Raw genomic sequence first — 21,990 nt, 5'->3', positions numbered from 1 at the left:
TGTAAAACAGAAATTAATAAACTGTACAAACAGACATATTAGAGTTCCTATTCTTTCAGCTTTTAATGCTTTTTTTCCAAAGAAAGTTACTTATTCTTGGTTTAGGACAGTAATGAATAAAATTACTGCCTTTCCATTATGCTGTTAAGATTATTAGATGGGGATAGTCTGTGTTGCCCTCTATTGGTGATTAATAGTTACTTTTGACAGATTAATTGCTGTATGTGTCATGTATGTGTATTTAATAATTGTATCAGCTAGTATGTTTTAGAAAAAAGAATTTGGGAAAACCAGCCTGATAGTTGTGGCCATGAATTGTCCAAAGGTGAAAAAATTAGATTTCTGTCTTCTTGATTTAACAATTTTATTGACTAGGGTAGTATTGAGATACTTTTGCCTTTAATTAATTTTAATTTTTTTTTTTTTATATTTTTTTTTGTCAGAGCTCCACCTCAGATCAGGCGTGCCAATCGAGAAGTAAGACCTCTGAGGAAAGAAATGGCAGGAGTAGGAGCCCGGGGACCTGTAGGCCGAGCACATCCTATATCAAAGAGTGAAAAACCTTCTACAAGTAGGGACAAGGATTGTAGAGCAAGAGGGAGAGATGACAAGGCAAGACGCTGTCTTTCTGTAGTTCACTCACTTGAAGCCCATGACTTTTGGTGGATGTTATGATTTTTATTGGCTTTTCAGGATACCCTGGTTTTGATGTGGAAGAGTTAGAAAAAAATTTCATTCAAAACCTAAGTAGTCTTTGTATATTGAAGGCCATGTTGCAATGCAAAGTACCTCAGAGGAGTAATAAATATATATATACACATATGTGTATAAAAATATTTAGTGAAATGGATCCCCTGTAAGAAAAAAATAAGGCTTTAAACTTTTTTGAAAAATATTTTAATAAGTGTTCTGAGTAGAAATGAGCAATAAATGAAAACAGTTATGGGGAAAGACTTATAAGAAAGTAGATATATATGTTCACAGAATAAGATGAGGACATGAATTACTACGCTAAAAATAACTATCTTTGATTTATCTGTAGATTATAATAGAACAGGATTTTTTTTTTTCCTTGAGAAAATTTGCCTTGCTTAGGGTTCATTATGCACATTTACTTATTTAGGAAATTGATTGGTGAATAGACATAGTGCTGGTTAGAAATTATGTTCTTCCCTTAAAATGAACTTAGGACAGTGGGTCAAAGATATTCTTACTAAGGAGGTAGCCAGGATGATCTGATGTGCCTCTTATGCCTTTATTTTATTAAAAAGACAAAAATTTTTAAGTGATAGTATTTCCCGTTTCCATTGTGATGTCATAAATAAATGATAATGTAATTGATTTGCCACAAAGAAGTTTTATTTTACTAGTTAGAGATTCAGGATCTGTCATCCCATTGAGGCCATGATGTGTATAACAAAGATACATCTAATAACAAGTGGTTATCCTTCAAAACTATATTTGGATATTTTTATTACATGTAATTTTGATCTGTAGATAAGGACTCTAGACCAACTTCCTAGGTCTTATATCCGTAATACTTAGACCATGGTACAATAAAATTGATGTTTCCTGAGTATTTCTATTTATGAGATAGTTCAAAGACTTTTACCTCCCTGCCTCAGTATTACACTGAAAATGAATTATATTTTTTTAATGTTTGTAATTTGTAGGAGAGCTTTTATGCCATGAAACTGCAAGTGATTCTGTTTCAGATCCTTTTTGGGATTACTGAAGGGTAGTAATAAATACATTAACTTTTCAAATTTGTTCTCTCCCATTATCAAAAACCACATAAGTGGATACTTGAAATTCTGTATCTTAAATATCATTTTTGTTTCTTTTCTTCATTTTTATGCAGCTAATGTTGGTTTGCATTATAGAGAATAAAGTAGGGGCTGAAATCCAACCCCCACTTTGCTAGTAGCTTTTAGATAAACCTTTAGAACAGGGTGAGGAACTTTCTTTCTTGAGTTCTAAGAGAGGAACCATGGTCATGGTTTACTGGATGCTGCTTTGCTAGGAACTGTTCAAAGTGATTAAACAGTAATTCATGAAACAATCCCGGGAAGTAGGTGTCTTACTATCCCCACTTTACAGAGGAAGAAACTGTGGTACAAAGAGCTAAAAGTTGCCAAGGTCTTACAGTAAGAGATGGAGACTGGAAGAATGGAATTTGTAAAGTCACACATCTTTTTCTTGTTTACCTTAAGATTTTTCATATTATGTAGTATCCCTACCTGCTGAGCTAGATGAAAAGTCTGGTTTGGATTTACCAAAGAAATCCAGAACAATTAAATGTGGGTTTTTTTTTCTAAATTGCATTTTAGGTTTTGGGGTACATGTGGAGAACATGCAAGATTCTTGCATAGGTGCATACATGGCAGTGTGATTTGCTGCCTTCCTCCCCTTCACCTATATCTGGCATTTCTCCCCATGCTCTCTCTCCCTGACTCCCCACCCCCTGCTGTCCCTCCCCTATTTCCCCCAACAGACCCCAGTGTATAGTGCTCCTCTCCGTGTGTCCATGTGTTCTCATTGTTCAACACCCGCCTATGAGTGAGAACATGTGGTGTTTGATTTTGTGTTCTTGTGTCAGTTTGCTGAGAATGATGGTTTCCAGGTTCATCCATGTCCCTACAAAGGACATGAACTCATCGTTCTTGATGACTGCATAATATTCCATGGTGTATATGTGCCACATTTTCCCTGTCCAGTCTATCATCGATGAGCATTTGAGTTGGTTCCAGGTCTTTGCTATTGTAAACAGTGCTGCAATGAACATTCGTGTGCATGTGTGCTTATAGTAAAATGATTTATAATCCTTTGGATATATACCCAGTAATGGGATTGCTGGGTCAAATGGAATTTCTATTTCTAGGTCCTTGAGGAATCGCCACACTGTCTTCCACAATGGTTGAACTAATTTACACTCCCACCAACAGTGTAAAATTGTTCCTATTTCTCCACATCCTCCCCAGCATCTGTTGTCTCCAGATTTTTTAATGATCGCCATTCTCACTGGCGTGAGGTGGTATCTCAATGTAGTTTTGATTTGCATTTCTCTAATGACCAGTGATGATGAGCATTTTTTCATATGTTTGTTGGCCTCATGTATGTCTTCTTTTGTAAAGTATCTGTTCATATCCTTTGCCCATTTTTAAATGGGCTTCTTTGATTTTTTCTTGTAAATCTATTTTAGTTCGTGGTAAATTCTGGCTATCAGCCCTTTGTCAGATGGATAAGCTGCAAAAATTTTTTCCCATTCTGTTGGTTGCCAATTCACTCTAATGACTGTTTCTTTTGCCGTGCAGAAGCTGTGGAGTTTGATTAGGTCCCATTTGTCTATTTTGGCTTTTGTTACCAATGCTTTTGGTGTTTTGGTCATGAAGTCCTTGCCTACGCCTATGTCCTGAATGGTTTTGCCTAGGTTTTCTTCTAGGGTTTTTATGGTGTTAGGTCTTATGTTTAAGTCTTTAATCCATCTGGAGTTAATTTTAGTGTAAGGTGTCAGGAAGGGGTCCAGTTTCTGCTTTCTGCATATGGCTAGCCACTTTTCCCAACACCACTTATTAAACAGGGAATCCTTTCCCCATTGCTTGTTTTTGTCAGGTTTGTCAAAGATCGGATGGTTGTAGATATGTTGTGTTGCCTCCGAGGCCTCTGTTCTGTTCCATTGGTCTATATCTCTGTTTTGGTACCAGTACCATGCTGTTTTGATTACTGTAGCCTTGTAGTATAGTTTGATGTCCAGTAGTGTGATGCCTCCCGCTTTGTTCTTTTTGCTTAGAATTGACTTGGCTATGCGGGCTCTCTTTTGGTTCCATATGAAGTTTAAGGTGTTTTTTTCCAGTTCTGTGAAGAAGGTCATTGGTAGCTTGATGGGGATAGTGTTGAATCTGTAAATTACTTTGGGCAGTATGGCCATTTTCACGATATTGATTCTTCCTAACCATGAACATGGAATGTTTCTCCATCTGTTTGTGTCCTCTCTTATTTCGTTGAGCAGTGGTTTGTAGTTCTCCTTGAAGAGGTCCTTTACGTTCCTTGTTAGTTGTATTCCTAGGTATTTTATTCTCTTGTGCAATTGTGAATGGCAGTTCGTTCTTGATTTGACTCTCTTTAAGTCTGTTATTGGCGTTTAGGAATGCTTGTGATTTTTGCACATTGATTTTGTATCCTGAGACTTTGCTGAAGTTGCTTATCAGTTTAAGGAGATTTTGGGCTGAGATGATGGGGTCTTCTAGATATACAATCATGTCGTCTGCAAATAGAGACAATTTGACTTCCTCTTTTCCTAATTGAATACCCTTGATTTCTTTTTCTTTCCTGATTGCTCTGGCTAGAACTTCCAGTACTATATTGAATAGGAGTGGTGAGAGAGGGCATCCTTGTCTAGTGCCAGATTTCAAAGGGAATGCTTCCAGTTTTTGCCCATTCAGTATGATACTGGCTGTTCGTTTGTTGTAAATAGCTTTTATTATTTTGAGATACGTTCCGTCAATTCCTAGTTTATTGAGGGTTTTTAGCATAAAGGGCTGTTGAATTTTGTCGAAGGCCTTCTCTGCATCAATTGAGATAATCGTGTGGTTTTTGTCTTTGGTTCTGTTTGTGTGGTGAATTACATTTATAGACTTGCGTTATGTTGAACCAGCCTTGCATCCCCAGGATGAATCCTACTTGATCATGGTGGATAAGCTTTTGGATGTGCTGTTGCAATCGGCTTGCCAGTATTTTATTGAAGATTTTTGCATCTATGTTCATCGTGGATATTGGCCTGTAGTTTTCTTTTCTTGTTGAGTCTCTGCCTGGTTTTGGTATCAGGATGATGTTGGTCTCATAAAATGATTTGGGAAGGATTCCCTCTTTTTGGATTATTTGGAATAGTTTCAGAAGGAATGGTACCAGCTCCTCTTTGTATGTCTGGTAGAATTCAGCTGTGAACCCATCTGGACCTGGGCTTTTTTTGGGTGGTAGGCTCTTAATTGCTGTCTCAACTTAAGACCTTATTATTGGTCTATTCAGGGTTTTGACTTCTTCCTGGTTTAGGCTTGGGAGGGTGCAAGTGTCCAGGAATTTATCCATTTCTTCCAGGTTTTCTAGTTTATGTGCATAGAGTTGTTTGTAATAATCTCTGATGATGGTTTGAATTTCTGTGGAATCTATGGTGATATCCCCTTTATCATTTTTTTTGCATCTATTTGGTTATTCTCTCTTTTCTTTTTTATTAATCTGGCTAGTGGTCTGTCTATTTTGTTGATCTTTTCAAAAAACCAGCTCCTGGATTTATTGATTTTTTGAAGGGTTTTTCGTGTCTCTATCTCCTTCAGTTCTGCTCTGATCTTAGTTATTTCTTGTCTTCTGCTAGCTTTTGAGTTTTTTTGATCTTGCTCCTCTAACTCTTTCAATTTTGACAATAGGGTGTCAATTTTAGATCTCTCCTTGCTTCTCATGTGGGCACTTATTGCTATATATTTTCCTCTAGAGACTGCTTTAAATGTGTCCCAGAGATTCTGGTATGTAGTGTCTTCGTTCTCTTTGGTTTCGAAGAACATCTTTATTTCTGCCTTCATTTCATTGTTTATCCAGTCAACATTCAAGAGAAAGTTGTTCAGTTTCCATGAAGCTGTGTGGTTCTGGGTTGGTTTCTGAATTCTGAGTTCTAACTTGATTACACTGTGGTCTGAGAGACTGTTACGGTTTCCGTTCTTTTGCATTTGCTGAGGAGTGGTTTACTTCCAATTATGTGGTCAATTTTAGAGTAGGTGTGATGTGGTGCTGAGAAGAATGTATATTCTGTGGATTTGGGGTGGAGAGTTCTGTAAATGTCTATTAGGTTTGCTTGGTCTAGGTCTGAGTTCAGGTCCTGGATATCCTTGTTAATTTTCTGTCTTGTTGATCTGTCTAATATTGACAATGGTTTGTTAAAGTCTCCCACTATTATTGTGTGGGAGTCTAAGTCTCTTTGTAAGTCATTAAGAACTTGCCTTATGTATCTGGGTGCTCCTGTATTAGGTGCATATATATTTAGGATCGTTAGCTCTTCTTGTTGCATTGATCCTTTTACCATTATGTAATGTCCTTCTTTGTCTCTTTTGATCTTTGTTGCTTTAAAGTTATTTTATCAGAGATGAGAATTGCAACTCATGATTTTTTTTGCTCTCCATTTCCTTGGTAAATCTTCCTCCATCCCTTTATTTTGAGCCTTTGTGTATCCTTGCATGTGAGATGGGTTTCCTGGATACAGCACACTGATGGGTTTTGGCTTTTTATCCAATTTGCCAGTCTGTGTCTTTTGATTGGGGCATTTAGTCCCTTTACGTTTAGGGTTAATATTGTTATGTGTGAATTTGATACTCTAAATGTGGGTTTTTAAATGTGACTCTTAAGCAAAGAACAAAATAAGCAGCATTTTTTGAATGTCAATTACATTTTTTCTGGAATTTATAAATTATCTTTAATTTATAATGTTTTCAAATGATTTTCTAAATCTTAGTTATTTTTTATTATTTTTATTGTACTTTAGGTTTTGGGTACATGTGCAGACCATGTAGCAATGTGGTTTGCTGCCTCCATCCCCCCGTTACCTATAGGTGGCATTTCTCCCCATGTTATTCCTCCCCAACTTCCCTACCCCCCTGCTGTCCCTCCCCTCGTCCCCCTCAACAGACCCCAGTGTGTGATGCTCCCCTCCCTGTGTCCATGTGTTCCCATTATTCAGCACCTGCCTATCAGTAAGAACGTGTGGTATTTGATTTTCTGTTCTTGTGTCAGTTTGCTGAGAATGTTGCTTACAGATTCATCCATGTCCCTCCCTACAAAGGACACAAACTCATCATTTTTTATGGCTGCGTAGAATTTCATGGTGTATATGTGCCACATTTTCCTTGTCCAGTCTATCCTTGATGGGCATTGGGTTGGTTCCAGGTCTTTGCTATTGTAAACGGTGCCGCAGTGAACATACCATGTACATGTGTCTTTATAATAGAATGATTTATAATCCTTTGGATATATGCCCGGTAATGGGATTTCTGGGTCAAATGGAATTTCTGTTTCAAGGTCCTTGAGCTTCACTGTCTTCACAATGGTTGAACTAATTTACACTCCCACCAACAGTATAAAAGTATTCCTATTTTTCCATATCCTCTCCAGCATCTGTTATCTCCAAATTTTTTAATGATCGCCATTCTAACTGACTGAGATGGTATCTCAATGTGGTTTTGATTTACATTTCTCTAATGACCAGTGATGATGAGCATTTTTTCATGTTTGTTGGCCTCAAATATGTCTTCTTTAGAAAAGTGTCTGTTCATGTCCTTTGCCCACTTTTGAATGGGTTTGTTTGTTTTTTTCTTGTAAATCTGTTTTAGTTCTTTTTAGATTCTGGATATTAGCCCTTTGTCAGATGGATAGATTGTAAAAATTTTTTCCCATTCTGTTGGTTGCTTGTTCACTCTAGTGATTGTTTCTTTTGCTGTACAGAAGCTCTGGAGTTTAATTAGATCCCATTTGTCTATTCTGGCTTTTGTTGCCAATGCTTTTGGTGTTTTAGTAATGAAGTCCTTGCCTATGCCTATGTCCTGAATGGTTTTCCCTATGTTTTCTGCTAGGGTTTTTATGGTGTGAGGTCTTATGTTTAAGTCTTTAATCCATCTGGAGTTAATTTTAGTATAAGGTGTCAGGAAGGGGTCCAGTTTCTGCTTTCTGCACATGGCTAGCCAGTTATCCCAACATTATTTATTAAACAGGGAATCCTTTCCCCATTGCTTGTTTTTGTCAGGTTTGTCAAAGATCAGATGGTTGTAGATGTGTGGCGTTGCCTCTGAGGCCTCTGTTCTATTCCATTGGTCTATTTCTGTTTTCGTACCAGTACCATGCTGTTTTGATTACTTGCCTTGCAGTATAATTTGAAGTCAGATAGCGTGATGCCTCTAGCTTTGTTCTTTTTGCTTATGATTGTCTTGACTATGCAGGCTCTCTTTTGGTTATATATGAAGTTTAAAGTAGTTTTTTTCAGATTTGTGAAGAGAGTCATAGGTACCTTGATAGGGATAGCATTGAATCTATACGTTACTTTGGGCAGTATGGCCATTTTCACAATATTAATTCTTCCTAAACATTAGCATGGAATATTTTTCTTCTGTTTGTGTCCTCTCTTGTTTCCTTGAGCACTGGTTCTCAGTTCTTGAAGAGGTCCTTTACATCTTTTGTTAGTTATATTCCTAGATATTTTATTCTCTTTGTAGCAATTGTGAATGGGAGTTCGCTCTTGATTTGGTTCTCTTTTAGTCTGTTATTGGTGTATAGGAATGCTTGTGATTTCTGCACATTGATTTTGTATCCTGAGACTTTGCTGAAGTTGCTTATCAGTTTAAGGAGATTTTGGGCTGAGACGATGGGGTCTTCTAGATATACAGTCATGTTGTCTGCAAATAGAGACAATTTGACTTCCTCTTTTCTTAATTTAATACCCTTAATTTCTCTTTCTTGCTTGATTGCTCCGGCTAGAACTTCCAATACTATATTGAATAGGAGTGGTGAGAGAGGGCATCCTTGTCTAGTGCCAGATTTCAAAGGGAATGCTTCCAGTTTTTGCCCATTCAGTATGACATTGACTGTGGGTTTGTCGTAAATAGCTTTTATTATTTTGAGATACGTTCCATCAATACCTAGTTTATTGAGAGTTTTTAGCGTAAAGTGCTATTGAATTTTGTCAAAGGCCTTCTCTGCATCTATTGAGATGATCATGTGGTTTTTGTCTTTGGTTCTGTTTATGTAGTGGATGACCTTTATAGACTTGTGTATGTTGAACCAGCCTCGTATCCCCGGGATGAAACCTACTTGATCGTGATGGATAAGCTTTTTGATGTGCTGTTGCAATCTGTTCACCAGTATTTTATTGAAGATTTTTGCATCTATGTTCATCATGGATATTGGCCTGAAGTTTTCTTTTTTTGTTGAGTCTCTGCTGGGTTTTGGTATCAAGATGATGTTGGTCGCATGAAATGATTTGGAAAGGATTCCTTCTTTTTGTATTATTTGGAATAGTTTCAGAAGGAGTGGTACCAGCTTCTCTTTGTATGTCTGGTAGAATTCAGCTGTGAACCCATCTGGACCTGGGCTTTTTTTGGTTGATAGGCTATTAATTGCTGCCTCAACTTCAGCCCTTGTTATTGGTCTACTCAGGGTTTCAACTTCTTCCTGGTTTAGGCTTGGGAGGGTGCAAGTGTCCAGGAATTTATCCTCTTCTTCCAGGTTTACTGGTTTATGTGCATAGAGTTGTTTGTAGTAATCTGTGATGGTAGTTCGTATTTCTGTGGAATCTATGGTTGATATCCCCTTTATTTTTTTTTTCCCCACTTATTTGATTCCTCTCTTTTCTTTTTTATTAATCTGGCTAGCAATCTATTTTGTTGATCTTTTCAAAAACCAGCTCCTGGATTTACTGATTTTTTGAAGGTTTTTTTTGTGTCTCTGACTCCTTCAGTTCTGCTCTGATCTTAGTTATTTCTTGTCTTCTGCTAGCTTTTGAGTTTTTTGACCTTGTTCCTCTGGCTTTTTCAGTTTTAATGATAGGATGTTGATTTTTAGATATTTCCTTCCTTCTCATGTGGGCATTTATTGCTATAAATTTCCCTCTAAACACTGCTTTAAATGTGTCCCAGAGATTCTGGTATGTTGTGTCTTCATTCTCGTTGGTTTCAAAGAACATCTTTATTTCTGCCTTCATTTCATTATTTATCCAGTCAACATTCAAGAGCCAGATGTTCAGTTTCCATGAAGTTGTGCGGTTCTGAGTTAGTTTCTTAATCCAGAGTTTTAATTTGATTGCACTGTGGTCTGAGAGACTGTTATGATTTCCGTTCTTTTGCATTTGCTGAGGAGTGATTTACTTCCAATTATGTGGTCAGTTTTAGAGTAGGTGTGATGTGATGCTGAGAAGAATGTATGTTCTGTGGATTTGGGATGGAGAGTTCTGTAGATGTCTATTAGGTTTGCTTGGTCCAGATCTGAGTTCAAGTCCTGGATATCCTTGCTAATTTTCTGTCTCATTGATCTGTCTAATATTGACAGTGGAGTGTTAAAGTCTCCCACTATTATTGTGTGGGAGTCTAAGTCTCTTTGTAGGTCGTTAAGAACTTGCTTTATGTATCTCGGTGCTCCTGTGTTGGGTGCATATATATTTAGGATCTTTAGCTCTTCTTGTTGCATTGATCCTTTTACCATTATGTAATACTCTTCTTTGTCTCTTTTGATCTTTTTTGGTTTAAAGTCTATTTTATCAGACTAGGATTTCAACTCATGATTTTTTTTGCTCTCCATTTGCTTGCTAAATCTTTCTCCATCCCTTTATTTTGAGCCTTTGTGTGTCCTTGCACATGAGATGGTTTTCCTGAATACAGCACTCCGATGGATCTTGACTTTTTATCCAATTTGCCAGTCTGTGTCTTTTGAGTGGGACATTTAGACCATTTACATTTAAGGTTAATATTGCTATGTGTGAATTTGATCCTGCCATTTTGATACTAGCTGGTTGTTTTGCCCATTAGTTGACGCAGTTTCTTCATTGTGTCGATGGTCTTTACCATTTGGTACATTTTTGGAGTGGCTTCTTTCAGGAGCTCTTGTAAGGCAGGCCTGGTGGTGATGGAATCTCTCAGCAATTGCTTGTTTGTAAAGGATTTTATTTCTCCTTCGCTTATGAAGCTTAGTTTGGCTGGATATGAAATTCTAGGTTGAAAGTTCTTTTCTTCAAGGATGTTGAATATCGGCCCCCACTCTCTTCTGGCTTGTAGGGTTTCTACTGAGACATCCGCTCTGAGTCTGATTGGCTTCCCTTTGTGAGTAACCCGACGTTTCTCTCTGGCTGCCCTTGGCATTTTTTCCTTCATTTAAACCCTGGTGAATCTGACGATTATGTGCCTTAGGGTCGCTCTTCTTAAGGAATATCTTTGTGGTGGTCTCTATATTTCCTGCACTTGAATATTGGCCTGCCTTGCTAGGTTGGGGAAGTTCTCCTGGATAATATTCTGAAGAGTGTTTTCCAGCGTGGATTCATTCTCTTCATCAGATTCAGGTACACCTATCAAACGTAGATTGGGTCTTTTCATTTAATTCCATATTTCTTGGAGGCTTTGTTCATTTCTTTTCACTCCTTTTTCTCTAATTTTGCCTTCTTGTTTTATTTCATTGAGTTGATCTTCAATCTCTGATATCCTTTCTTCTTCTTGGTCGATTTGGCTATTGAAACTTTTGTATGCTTCACGAAGTTCTCTTGTGTTTTTCAGCACCAAGTCATTTATATTCTTCTCTAAGCTGTCTATTCTCATTAAGCATTTCATCTAACCTTTTTTCAAGGTTCTTAGTTTCTTTGCATTGGGTTAGTACGTGTTCTTTTAGCTCAGAGAAATTTGTTATTACCCACCTTCTGAAGCCTGTTTCTGTCAGTTCATCAAACTCATTCTCCATCCAGCTTTGTTCCCTTGCTGGTGAGGAGTTGTGATCCCTTGGAGGAGGAGAGGTGTTCTGGTTTTTCGTGTTTTCATCCTTTTTGCACTGGTTTCCTCCCATCTTTGTTGATTTATCTACCTGTGGTCTTTGTAGTTGGTGGGGTCTCTGAGTGGATGTCCTTTTTGTTGATGTTGAAGTTATTTCTTTCTGTTTTTTAGTTTTCCTTCTAACAGTCTGGCCCCTCTGCTATGGGACTGCTGGAAGTCCACTCCAGACTCTGCTTGCCTGGGATCACCTGCGGCAGCTGCAGAACAGTTAGGGTTGCTGCTGGTTTCTTCTTTTGTTATCTTTGTCCCAGAAGAATACCCCCCGATGTCAGCCTGAGCTCTCCTTTATGAGGTGTCTCTTTGGACAGCAAGGGTCAGGGAGCTGCTTGAGGAGACAGTCTGTCCCTTATGGGAGCTCAAGTGCTGAGCTGGGAGCTCTGTTGTTTGGTTCAGAGCTGCTGGGCAGGTACGTTTATGTCTGCTGCAGTGGAACTCATCACCCCCTTTTTTCCCAGGTGCTCTGTCCTGGGAAAGTAGGACTTTATTTATAAATTCCTGATGTGCTGCTGCCTTTTTACAGAGATGCCCTGCCCAGCAAGGAGATAGTCTGATCACAGTCTGCCAGCAGAGTTGTTACTGAGCTGCTGTGGGCTCTGCCCAGCTGCTGTGTGAACTTCTTTGAGGTTTTGTTTACAAAGGTACAGTTAGAACTGCCTTGGTAATGGTGGTCTGCCTCAGTGATGATGGTCTGCCTCAGTAATGGAGGACTGCCTCAGTAATGACGGACTGCCTCAGTAAAAGGCAGATTGCCTTGGTAATGGCAGACTGCCTCAGTAGTGGCAGACTGCCTCGGTAATGGGTGATGCCCTTCCTCTCACCAAGCTGGACCGTCCTGGGTCCAGCTGTGCTTGCTGCAAAACTCTCAATCCAGAGTGTTTCAGATTGCTGGTCTTTGTGGCGGTGGACCCCACTGAGCCAGATCTCCTGGCTCCCTGTTTCAGCCCCCCCTTTTTTTTCAGTTGAATGGGTGGCTCTGTATCAGGCATTCTGGGCACCTGTTGAAATGGCTGCCCAGATTTGTGTGAGTTTTTGTGCGGAGACCCACAGCACTGGCTGAAACAGCCATGCTGGAAACTTGTGGTGCTTTTCACAGGAATCTCCTGGTCTGTGGGCAGTAAAAACTTGTTTGGAAATGCAGTGATCACTCACCCTCTGTGTTCCTCTTGCTGGAAACTGCACTCCAGAGCTGTTCCTATTCGGCCATCTTTGATCTCAATCTTAGTTATTCTTTCATTGACATGTAAGTACTCAGAATGTCACTAGAACGTAAGCCTTTTATGTAAGAAGAGAAAATAACTCCACAGTTGTTTGGAGATAAAATAAATTTTCTGAGTCCACTTTGGGAAAGGGGACTACAATTTTTAAAAACAAACTCATGGAAACTTCGTTAGCCTTTGAAAAGTATATTTGACTCAGTTATGGCTTTCCCAACTGTGCAAATATTCATTAGGATACTGAAGTTTATAAAACTCATTGAAGGCTGTGATAGGATTTGAGGCAGGTTAGGTGAAACTAATAGATATCTACTGCTAAAAGATGATGTGAAAATGAATGTTGGGGCTGGGGGCAGTGGCTCACGCCTATAATCCCAGCACTTTGGGAGGCTAAGGCAGGTGAATTGCTTGAGCCCAGGAGTTCAAGACCAGCCTGGGCAACATAGTGAAACCCTGCCTCTACTAAAAACACAAAATTAGTTGGGCATGGTGGCATGTAATCCCAGCTACTCAGGAGGCTGAGGTACGAGAATTGCTTGAACCTGAGAGGCAGAGATTGCAGTGAGCTGAGATCATGCCACTGCAGTTTAGCCTGGGCAACAGAGCGAGACTCGATCTCCAAAAAAAAAAAAAAGGAAAATTAGCGTTGTTTGGAAGTACCCTCAGAAGAGGTATGAGAGTCCCCGGTGTTTGTTGTATTTGTTTTTCTTAAGATCAGTTTTGTATGTTGCAACTAACTTTAAAATTGAAGCAGAATAGAATAGAAAATTCAGAGTTTATTGACCATAAGTACAGTATTATTTTGATACAAATTTATTTATAAAAATATATGGAAATTAATTCATATAGGCATATATGTTTATGTACACCAGCTTATGATCCAGAATGCATTTTTACTTTGTGCTTGGGTCAGAATTTTGAAAGCTTCTGCAGCACTCTAACTGTGTACTTAACTTTATAGATATAAAAAAAAAATGAGAATAAGAGAAGTTAGACATATCTTGCTTAAGGTCCCTGGTGTATTTTTGGATTTTTAATTTGGTGTTGGGAACTGTACGATGGAAGAACTAATAATAGCAGTAGTAGCAAATGTTAGTCTTCCTTGAGCACACTTATCCTTTTTGAAGCTTTCTACCAAAAAAGCCTTCTTTGAAGCTTTTTACATTTATTGGTTTATTTGATCCTTGCATAATCCTGTGAGCTCAGCATTATTTTTCCTGTTTCATGTGTAAAGAAATTGAGACACTGAAGTCTTAACTGTAAATAGATGGTGAACTAGGATTTGTACCTTGTCTAATTGAAATACCTGAGTTTTGAATCATTGTGCTATACAGCCTCTTATTTGCAAATGCCTACTATCTTCTTCTAAGAGTACCAATTTATTTTCTGCGAGTGATTATGTCTTTTAAGTTACTGACAGGCTTCAGGTTAGGTCCAAGCATAAAATGCCATTTTTCAGTAAGTAATAGTCACTTTGCATAGTGATCTGTTGTTGAGGCTTTATCATTTTCCCCCCTGAGGTCCACAGGGTCATCTATAAGGCTAGTTAGCACTCTGTTTATTGAACACATCTTTATTAAGTGTACATTTTGTGTCAGTAAAACTTCTAGGTGTTAGAAATACAAACATTAACGAAACGTAGCTCCTGGCCTTAGTAACCTTTAAGCTATATTATTTTATTTCAATGCATCTGGTCTCTTCTTCCTACTATAATAAAGTGACTTAGACTGGATAATTTAGAAGTAATAGAAATTTATTTCTCACAATTTTGGAGGCTGTGAAGTCTAAGATCAAGCCACTAGCAGATTTGATGTCTGCTGAGGGTCTGTTCCTTCTAGGTTGCACCTTCTTATGTGTCCTCACAGGATGGAAGGGTCTAACAGGCTCCCTTGGGCATCTTTTTTCTTTTTTTTTGAGACAGAGTCTTGCTCTGTTGCCAGGCGCCAGGCTGGAGTGCTGTGGCGGGATCTCGGCTCACTGCAACCTCCGCCTCCCGGGTTCAAGCAATTCTCCTGCCTCAGCCTCCTGAGTAGCTGGGACTACAGGCACGTGCCACCATGCCCAGCTAATTTTTGTATTTTTTTTTAGTAGAGACGAGGTTTCACCATGTTGGCCAGGTGGGCATCTTTTATTAGCGCACCAGTTCTGTTCGTGAGGGCAGAAACCTCATTGACCTAATCACCTTCCAAAAACCCCGCCTCCTAATAACCGTCATATTGGGGCTTAGATATCAACATGAATTTTGGAAGGACACAAACATTCAGACCATAGCACCTGGGAAAATTGGATTTATTATTATTTTGCTATTTAAACTGAGAGTCAAATAGAAATATACATAGAAGTAACAAAAGGATTTTTTTAATTTAAGAAGTATAATCTGAAAGTAAAATATCAGGGAGTAGAAGAAATGTTATTGTTTTATAACCTTAATTTATAAAACTCTGATTTTCAAATATTGTTAAGATTATAGTTTTATGGTTAATTAACTCAGTAAAATGAGCACAACTTCCATTAACATCTCATGATTAAAGCTATACATACTTTTAAATTAAATTTTATTTATTCATTTATTTATTTTATATATATTTTATTGCACTTTAGGTTCTGAGGTACATGAGCAGAACATGCAGGATTGTTGCATACGTGCCAATGTGGTTTGCTGCCTCCATCCCCCGTCACCTATATCTGGCATTTCTCCCCAGGTTATCCCTCCTCAACCTCCCTACCCCCCCATCCCTCCTCTATTCCCCCTCAACAGACCCCATTAAAATTCAGATTAAGTTAGGGTAAATTATATTCTCTGAATTCATTTTAAAGTTGTTAAAGGACTTTATTTCATTGAATTATACATAACAAGTGGCCATTTATCATGAGAAGGAAAGCCTTGTTATGTCTAGGGATATCTGATAAGGTGAGATGTTGCAAACTGGATTGACGTATTCTTCTGAGAGCTATTGATTGAGTATACAGATGAACAGTGACTTCATAAAAAACCTTTTTATTGAAGAAAAGTGCACAAATTATAAGGGTACTTTTTTGATGAATAATGATAATCTAGTCAGTGGTATATGTTAATAACTGCTTCTATGAAAAAAGATGTGTGTGTGTATACACACATATACACATTCACACACGAGCTCATTATAAATCTCATATAAAAGTATATAAAAGATGATTATATAATTTACAAATAATCAAATACCCAGTACTTTTTATTGTAAATTTCACAGAGCCAATGGACTCTCACAGAATGCTTTTACTGATTTTTGTTAAGCTTCTATCTGTGGTGAACCTGTGGTTGCATATGATGGAGTCGTGTAGTGTTGGCATGAATGTTGGTTGATAATTTGTTTTCATTAAATAATAAGATGATAGTGAAACAATAAAAACATATGCTAGTGCTTCACTCATTGATCAGTGACTTGAGCAGTTTTCAAATACTGGAAAAATAATCTGATTTTTTGTACTATTTACAATATAGCAACAGCAAAAATGACATGCTTTTAAGTTAAGTCTGCATTATTAACATTTTCCCTATTACTTTTCTAAATCTAGGCAGTCAAGAAAACAATAAATCAAGCCCTGATTTATAGCATTTGCTAGTTCTATGATATAAATACTACCTGTATGATAGATTTCAACTTCATGTCACTGAACTAATAGTTGAGATGAGTTTGAGTAGCAGCCCACCATTATATGATGTTTCCACCATATAATAGAGTTTATTGTAGAGATACAATAAACTATGGAACCTCAAGAGAATATGTTCATTGGCTTGTTTTGTATCATCAATGACTTGTTTTTAAGAAATATCTTGTTCTGTCCTTTGAATCTTAAGTTACTCCACGAATTTTGTCTCTGATGGTAGCTAATTTATAGTGCTGGGTTTTGTTTTTATTTTTTTATCTTACTGTATTAAATTGTGGTAAAGTAGTTTTTACATCTAAATAACTATTTGACCAAACTTGTGATTTAGAATTCTAAACCCGTTTGTGGAAATTTGTGCTATTCTGGTTTTTTTACTGACCCGCTGTTGATTTTCTTTTCCTGTGCAAATGTCAGCTTAGTCTTTGACAGGGATGAGGTCTTAGGTCATGGAAGAATTGCATTCAAATATTTTAACCTCTTATTTAAAAGACTAATACACATATTTTTCTCAAACTGAACAGTCTTACTGTATTTCATCCTTGCCAAGTGAGAGTGCTTTAGCTTTTTGATTTTATAATTTTGTTATCCTTATTGAACTATCTTAAGTTTCCCAGTTTCAGGGCTATCTTAGTAGGAGTGCATGAGCTCTTATTTAATGTGGTATTTGGTATTTCTTATATAGTAAGATTAAATGTGGGATCTGAATAGCTGTATATGTTTTTTCTTATCCTCTCTCAGACTTTACCACTCATTTTAGCCATTCTATATACTACAGAAAGTGTAGAACACATTGTCCCTGGCTTGTTGGCAGCAGAACAGCCAGAGAGTTCCACATTTCCTTTTTTTTTTTTTAGACAGAGTCTCACTCTGTAGCCAAGATGGAGTGCGGTGGTGCGATTTCAGCTCACTGCAACCTCTGCCTCCCAGGTTCAAGCAATTCTCTGCCTCAGCCTCCCGAGTAGCTGGGATTACAGGGACCCACCGCCACGCCCGGGGAATTTTTGTATTTTTAATAGAGACGGGGTTTCACCATCTTGGCCAGGCTGGTCTTCAACTCTTGACTTCATGATCCACCTGCCTTAGCCTCCCAAAGTGCTGGGATTACAGGTGTGAGCCACCGCACCTGGCTGAGAGTTCCTCTTAAACATAGGTCAGATTATGTCTTTTCTTGTGCTCAAAACTTTTAGTGGTTTCCTATCTTAGATTTCTTCTTTGACCTCATCTTCTTTTTCCCCTCATCTCATTTCTTTTTATTGGTTTCCTTGTTCCTCAGACTTGTCAAGTTCATGCTGACTGTGATGCATTTGAACTTGCTGTTCTATCTCTGTTTTACTATATATTTTACTTATTAATATATTGTGCCTTCTAAATTGAATATATGCCTCATGAGGGCAGGGGTTTCTGTTTGCTTCATTGTAATATCCCCAGTGCCTAGAATAGTGCTTAGCACATAGTAAGTACTGGCAAATATTGTTGATAGGTATGCAGAATGCTATGGATTCATAATTTCAGTCTACATGTATTAATACTCAAATGCAGGGCATGATACTGAAATTAGTAAGCAGTGTTTGCATTTGTTAACTTATTTTACTTTGTAAAATAATAAAGTTTTCCTGTAATCCCAGCACTTTGGGAGGCCGAGGCGGGTGGATCACGAGGTCAAGAGATCGAGACCATCCTGGTCAATGTGGTGAAACCTCGTCTCTACTAAAAAAATACAAAAAATTAGCTGGGCATGGTGGCGCGTGCCTGTAATCCCAGCTACTCAGGAGGCTGAGGCAGGAGAATTGCCTGAACCCAGGAGGTGGAGGTTGCGGTGAGCCGAGATCGCGCCATTGCACTCCAGCCTGGGTAACAAGAGCGAAACTCCGTCTCAAAAATAATAATAATAATAAATAATAATAATAATAAAGTCTTAGAGTGGGATGCAATTTAGAAACCTTTTCTAACTTTTCCTGTGTTGCTTCTCACACTGGGATGAGAGTAGCCCAGGAGTGTGCAGCAGTATGCTAGAGTAAAAAGTGGTTGAAAGCACCGATTCTGGAGCTGGATTTCCTAGGATCTAGCTGCATGTCCTTGGGCAATTTACTTACCATCTCTGTGCTTTGGTTTTTTCATCTATGAGATGGAAATGATAAGAGTACCTACCTCATAGGACTTTTAGGATCAATAAGAGAGTTAGTAAATATTAAGTGCTTAGAACAGTACGTGGCACATTGAGTAGGCCATATATGAGTTTTAGTTATCAGTGTAACATGAAAGTGGGGGACTAACACAGATAAGAAATAGAATATAAAATCACTTTTATATGTATGTATGTTTTATTGCATTTTAGGTTCTGGGGTACATGTAAAGAACATGCAGGATTGTTGTATAGGTACATACATGGCAATGTGGTTTGCTGCCTCCATCCCCCTGTCACCTATATCTGGCATTTCTCCCCATGTTATCCCTCTCCAACTCCCTACCCCCCACTGTCCCTCCCCTAGTCTTCCCCGACAGACCTCAGTGTGTGATGCTTCCCTCCCTGTGTCCATGTGTTCTCATTGTTCAACACCTACATGTCAGTGAGAACATGTGGTGTTTGATTTTCTGTTCTTGTGTCAGTTTGCTGAGAATGATGATTTCCAAGTTCATCCATGTCCCTACAAAGGACACAAACTCATCGTTTTTTATGGCTGCATAGTATTCCATGGTGTATATGTGCCGCATTTTCCCTATCCAGTCTATCATTGATGAGCATTTGGGTTGGTTCCAGGTCTTTGCTATTGTAAACAGTGCTGCAACGAACATACGTGTGCATGTATCCTTATAACAGAACAATTTATAATCCTTTGGATATATACCCAGTAATGGGATTACTGAGTCAAATGGAATTTCTATTTCTAGGTCCTTGAGGAATCGCCACACTGTCTTCCACAATGGTTGAACTAATTTACACTTCCACCAACAGTGAAAAGTGTTCCTATTTCTCCACATCCTCTCCAGCATCTGTTGTCTCCAGATTTTTTAATGATCGCCATTCTAACTGGCGTGAGATGGTATCTCAATGTAGTTTTGATTTACATTTCTCTAATGACCAGTGATGATGAGCATTTTTTCATATGTTTGTTGGCCTCATATATGTCTTCTTTTGAAAAGTGTCTGTTCACATCCTTTGCCCACTTTCGAATGGGTTTTTGTTTTTTTTTTCTTGTAAGTCTGTTTTAGTTCTTTGTAGATTTTGGATATAAGTCCTTTGTCAAATAGGTAGGTTGCAAAAATTTTTTCCCATTCTGTTGGTTGCTGGTTCACTCTAATGATTGTTTCTTTTGCTGTACAGAAGCTCTGGAGTTTAATTAGATCCCATTTGTCTATTTTGGCTTTTATTGCGAATGCTTTTGGTGTTTTAGTCATGAAGTCCTTGCCTATGCCTATGTCCTGAATGATTTTGCCTAGGTTTTCTTCGAGCGTTTTTATGGTGTGAGGTCTTATGTTTAAGTCTTTAATCCATCTGGAGTTAATTTTAGCATAAGGTGTCAGGAAGGGGTCCAGTTTCTGTTTTCTGCACATGGCTAGCCACTTTTCCCAACACCATTTATTAAACAGGGAATCCTTTCCCCATTGCTTGTTTTTGTCAGGTTTGTCAAAGATCAGATGGTTTTAGATGTGTGGCATTGCCTCTGAGGCCTCTGTTCTGTTCCATTGGTCTGTATCTCTGTCTTAGTACCAGTACCATGCTGTTTTGATTACTGTAGCCTTGTAGTATAGTTTGAAGTCAGGTAGCATGATGCCTCCAGCTTTGTTCTTTTTGCTTAGAATTGACTTGGCCATGCAGGCTCTCTTTTGATTCCGTATGAAGTTTAAGGTGTTTTTTTCCAGTTCTGTGAAGAAGATCATTGGTAGCTTGATGGGGATAGCGTTGAATCTATAAATTACTTTGGACAGTAAGGCCATTTTCACGATATTGATTCTTTCTAACCATGAGCATGGAATGTTTCTCCATCTGTTTGTGTCCTCTCTTATTTTGTTGAACAGTGGTTTGCAGTTCTCCTTAAAGAGGTCCTTTACATCCTTTGTTAGTTGTATTTCTAGGTATTTTATTCTCTTTGTAGCAATTGTGAATGGCAGTTCGTTCTTGATTTGGCTGTCTTTAAGTCTGTTATTGGTGTATAGGAATGCTTGTGATTTTTGCACATTGATTTTGTATCCTGAGACTTTGCTGAAATTGCTTATCAGTTTAAGGAGATTTTGGGCAGAGACAATAGTGTCTTCTTAATATACAATCATGTCGTCTGCAAATAGAGACAATTTGACTTCCTCCTTTCCTAATTGAATACCCTTTATTTCTTTTTCTTGCCTGATTGCTCTGGCTAGAACTTCCAATACTATATTGAATAGAAATGTTGAGAGAGGGCGTCCTTGTCTAGTGCCAGATTTCAAAGGGAATGCTTCCAGTGTTTGCTCATTCAATATGATATTGGCTGTGGGTTTGTCTTAAATAACTTTTATTATTTTGGGATAGGTTTCATCAATACCTAGTTTACTAAGGGTTTTTAGCATAAAGGGCTATTGAATTTTGTTGAATAAAATCACTTTTTTAAAAAAGAGAGTTAATCGCCTTTCTAACTGGTGTGAGATGGTATCTACATTGTGACTTTGATTTGCATTTGTCTCATGACCAATGATGATGAGCTTTTTTTCATATGTTTGTTGGCTGCATAAGTGTCTTCTTTTGAGAAGTGTCTGTTCATATTCTTTGCCCACTTTTTGATGAGGTTGGTTTTTTTCTTGTAAATTTGTTTAAATTCCTTGTAGATTGTGAATATTAGCCCTTTGTCAGATGGATAGATTGCAAAAATTTTCTCCCATTCTGTAGGGTGCCTGTTCACTGTGATGATAGTTCCTTTTGCTGTGCAGAAGCTCTTTAGTTTAATTAGGTTCCATTTGTCAATTTTGGCTTTTTGTTGCCTTTGCATTTGGTGTTTTAGTCAGGAAGTCTTTGCCTATGCCTATGAATGGTAATGCCTACATTTTCTTCTTAGGGTTTTATATTTTAGGTCTGATGCTTAAGTCTTTAATCCATCTGGAATTAATTTTTGTATAAGGTAGGAGTCCAGTGTCAGTTTTCTGCCTATGGCTAGACAGTTTTCCCAACACTGTTTATTAAATAGGGAATCCTTTCTCCATTGCTTGTTTTTGTCAGGTTTGTCAAAGATCAGATGATTGTAGATGTGTGGCGTTATTTTTGAGGCTTCTGTTCTGTTCCATTCTGTTCTGTTCTGTCTGTATCTCTGTTTTGGTACCAGTACCATGCTGTTTTGATTACTGTAGCCTTGTAGTATAGTTTGAAGTCAGGTAGCTTAATGTTTCCAGGTTTGTTCTTTTTGCTTAGGGTTGCTTGGCTATCGAGCTTTTGGTTTTATATGAAATTTAAAGTAGTTTTTTCTAATTCTGTGAAGAAAGTCAACAGTAGCTTGATCGGGATAGCATTGAATCTATAAATTACTTTGGGCAGTATGACCGTTTTCACGATATTGATTCTTTCTGTCCATGACCATGGAATGTTTTTCCATTTGTTTGTGTCCTCT

At 38.0% G+C, this 21,990-nt stretch overlaps 1 protein-coding gene across 3 annotated transcripts in view; it reads left to right on the top strand.

Moving 5' to 3' along the window:
- Positions 1-21,990, top strand: part of KATNAL1 (katanin catalytic subunit A1 like 1) — a 106,495-nt gene that overhangs the window by 45,269 nt on the left and 39,236 nt on the right. For 2 of the 3 annotated variants that reach the window (XM_012474138.2, XM_012474140.3), the window contains exon 4: positions 444-612. The exons of the other annotated variant lie outside the window; for it this stretch is intronic. In XM_012474138.2, the coding sequence (XP_012329561.1) occupies positions 444-612 (169 nt within the window). The remainder of the gene's footprint in view (positions 1-443; positions 613-21,990) is intronic. 3 annotated transcript variants of the gene reach the window in all.

The sequence above is a fragment of the Aotus nancymaae genome, unplaced genomic scaffold (genome assembly GCF_030222135.1).
Source record: "Aotus nancymaae isolate 86718 unplaced genomic scaffold, 86718_ANA_hifiasm-v0.15.2.pri h1tg000043l, whole genome shotgun sequence".
NCBI classification, from domain to species: Eukaryota; Metazoa; Chordata; class Mammalia; order Primates; family Aotidae; genus Aotus; species Aotus nancymaae.
The sequence above is the reverse complement of the archived record's forward strand: the minus strand, read 5'-3'. Positions and strand labels throughout refer to the sequence as shown.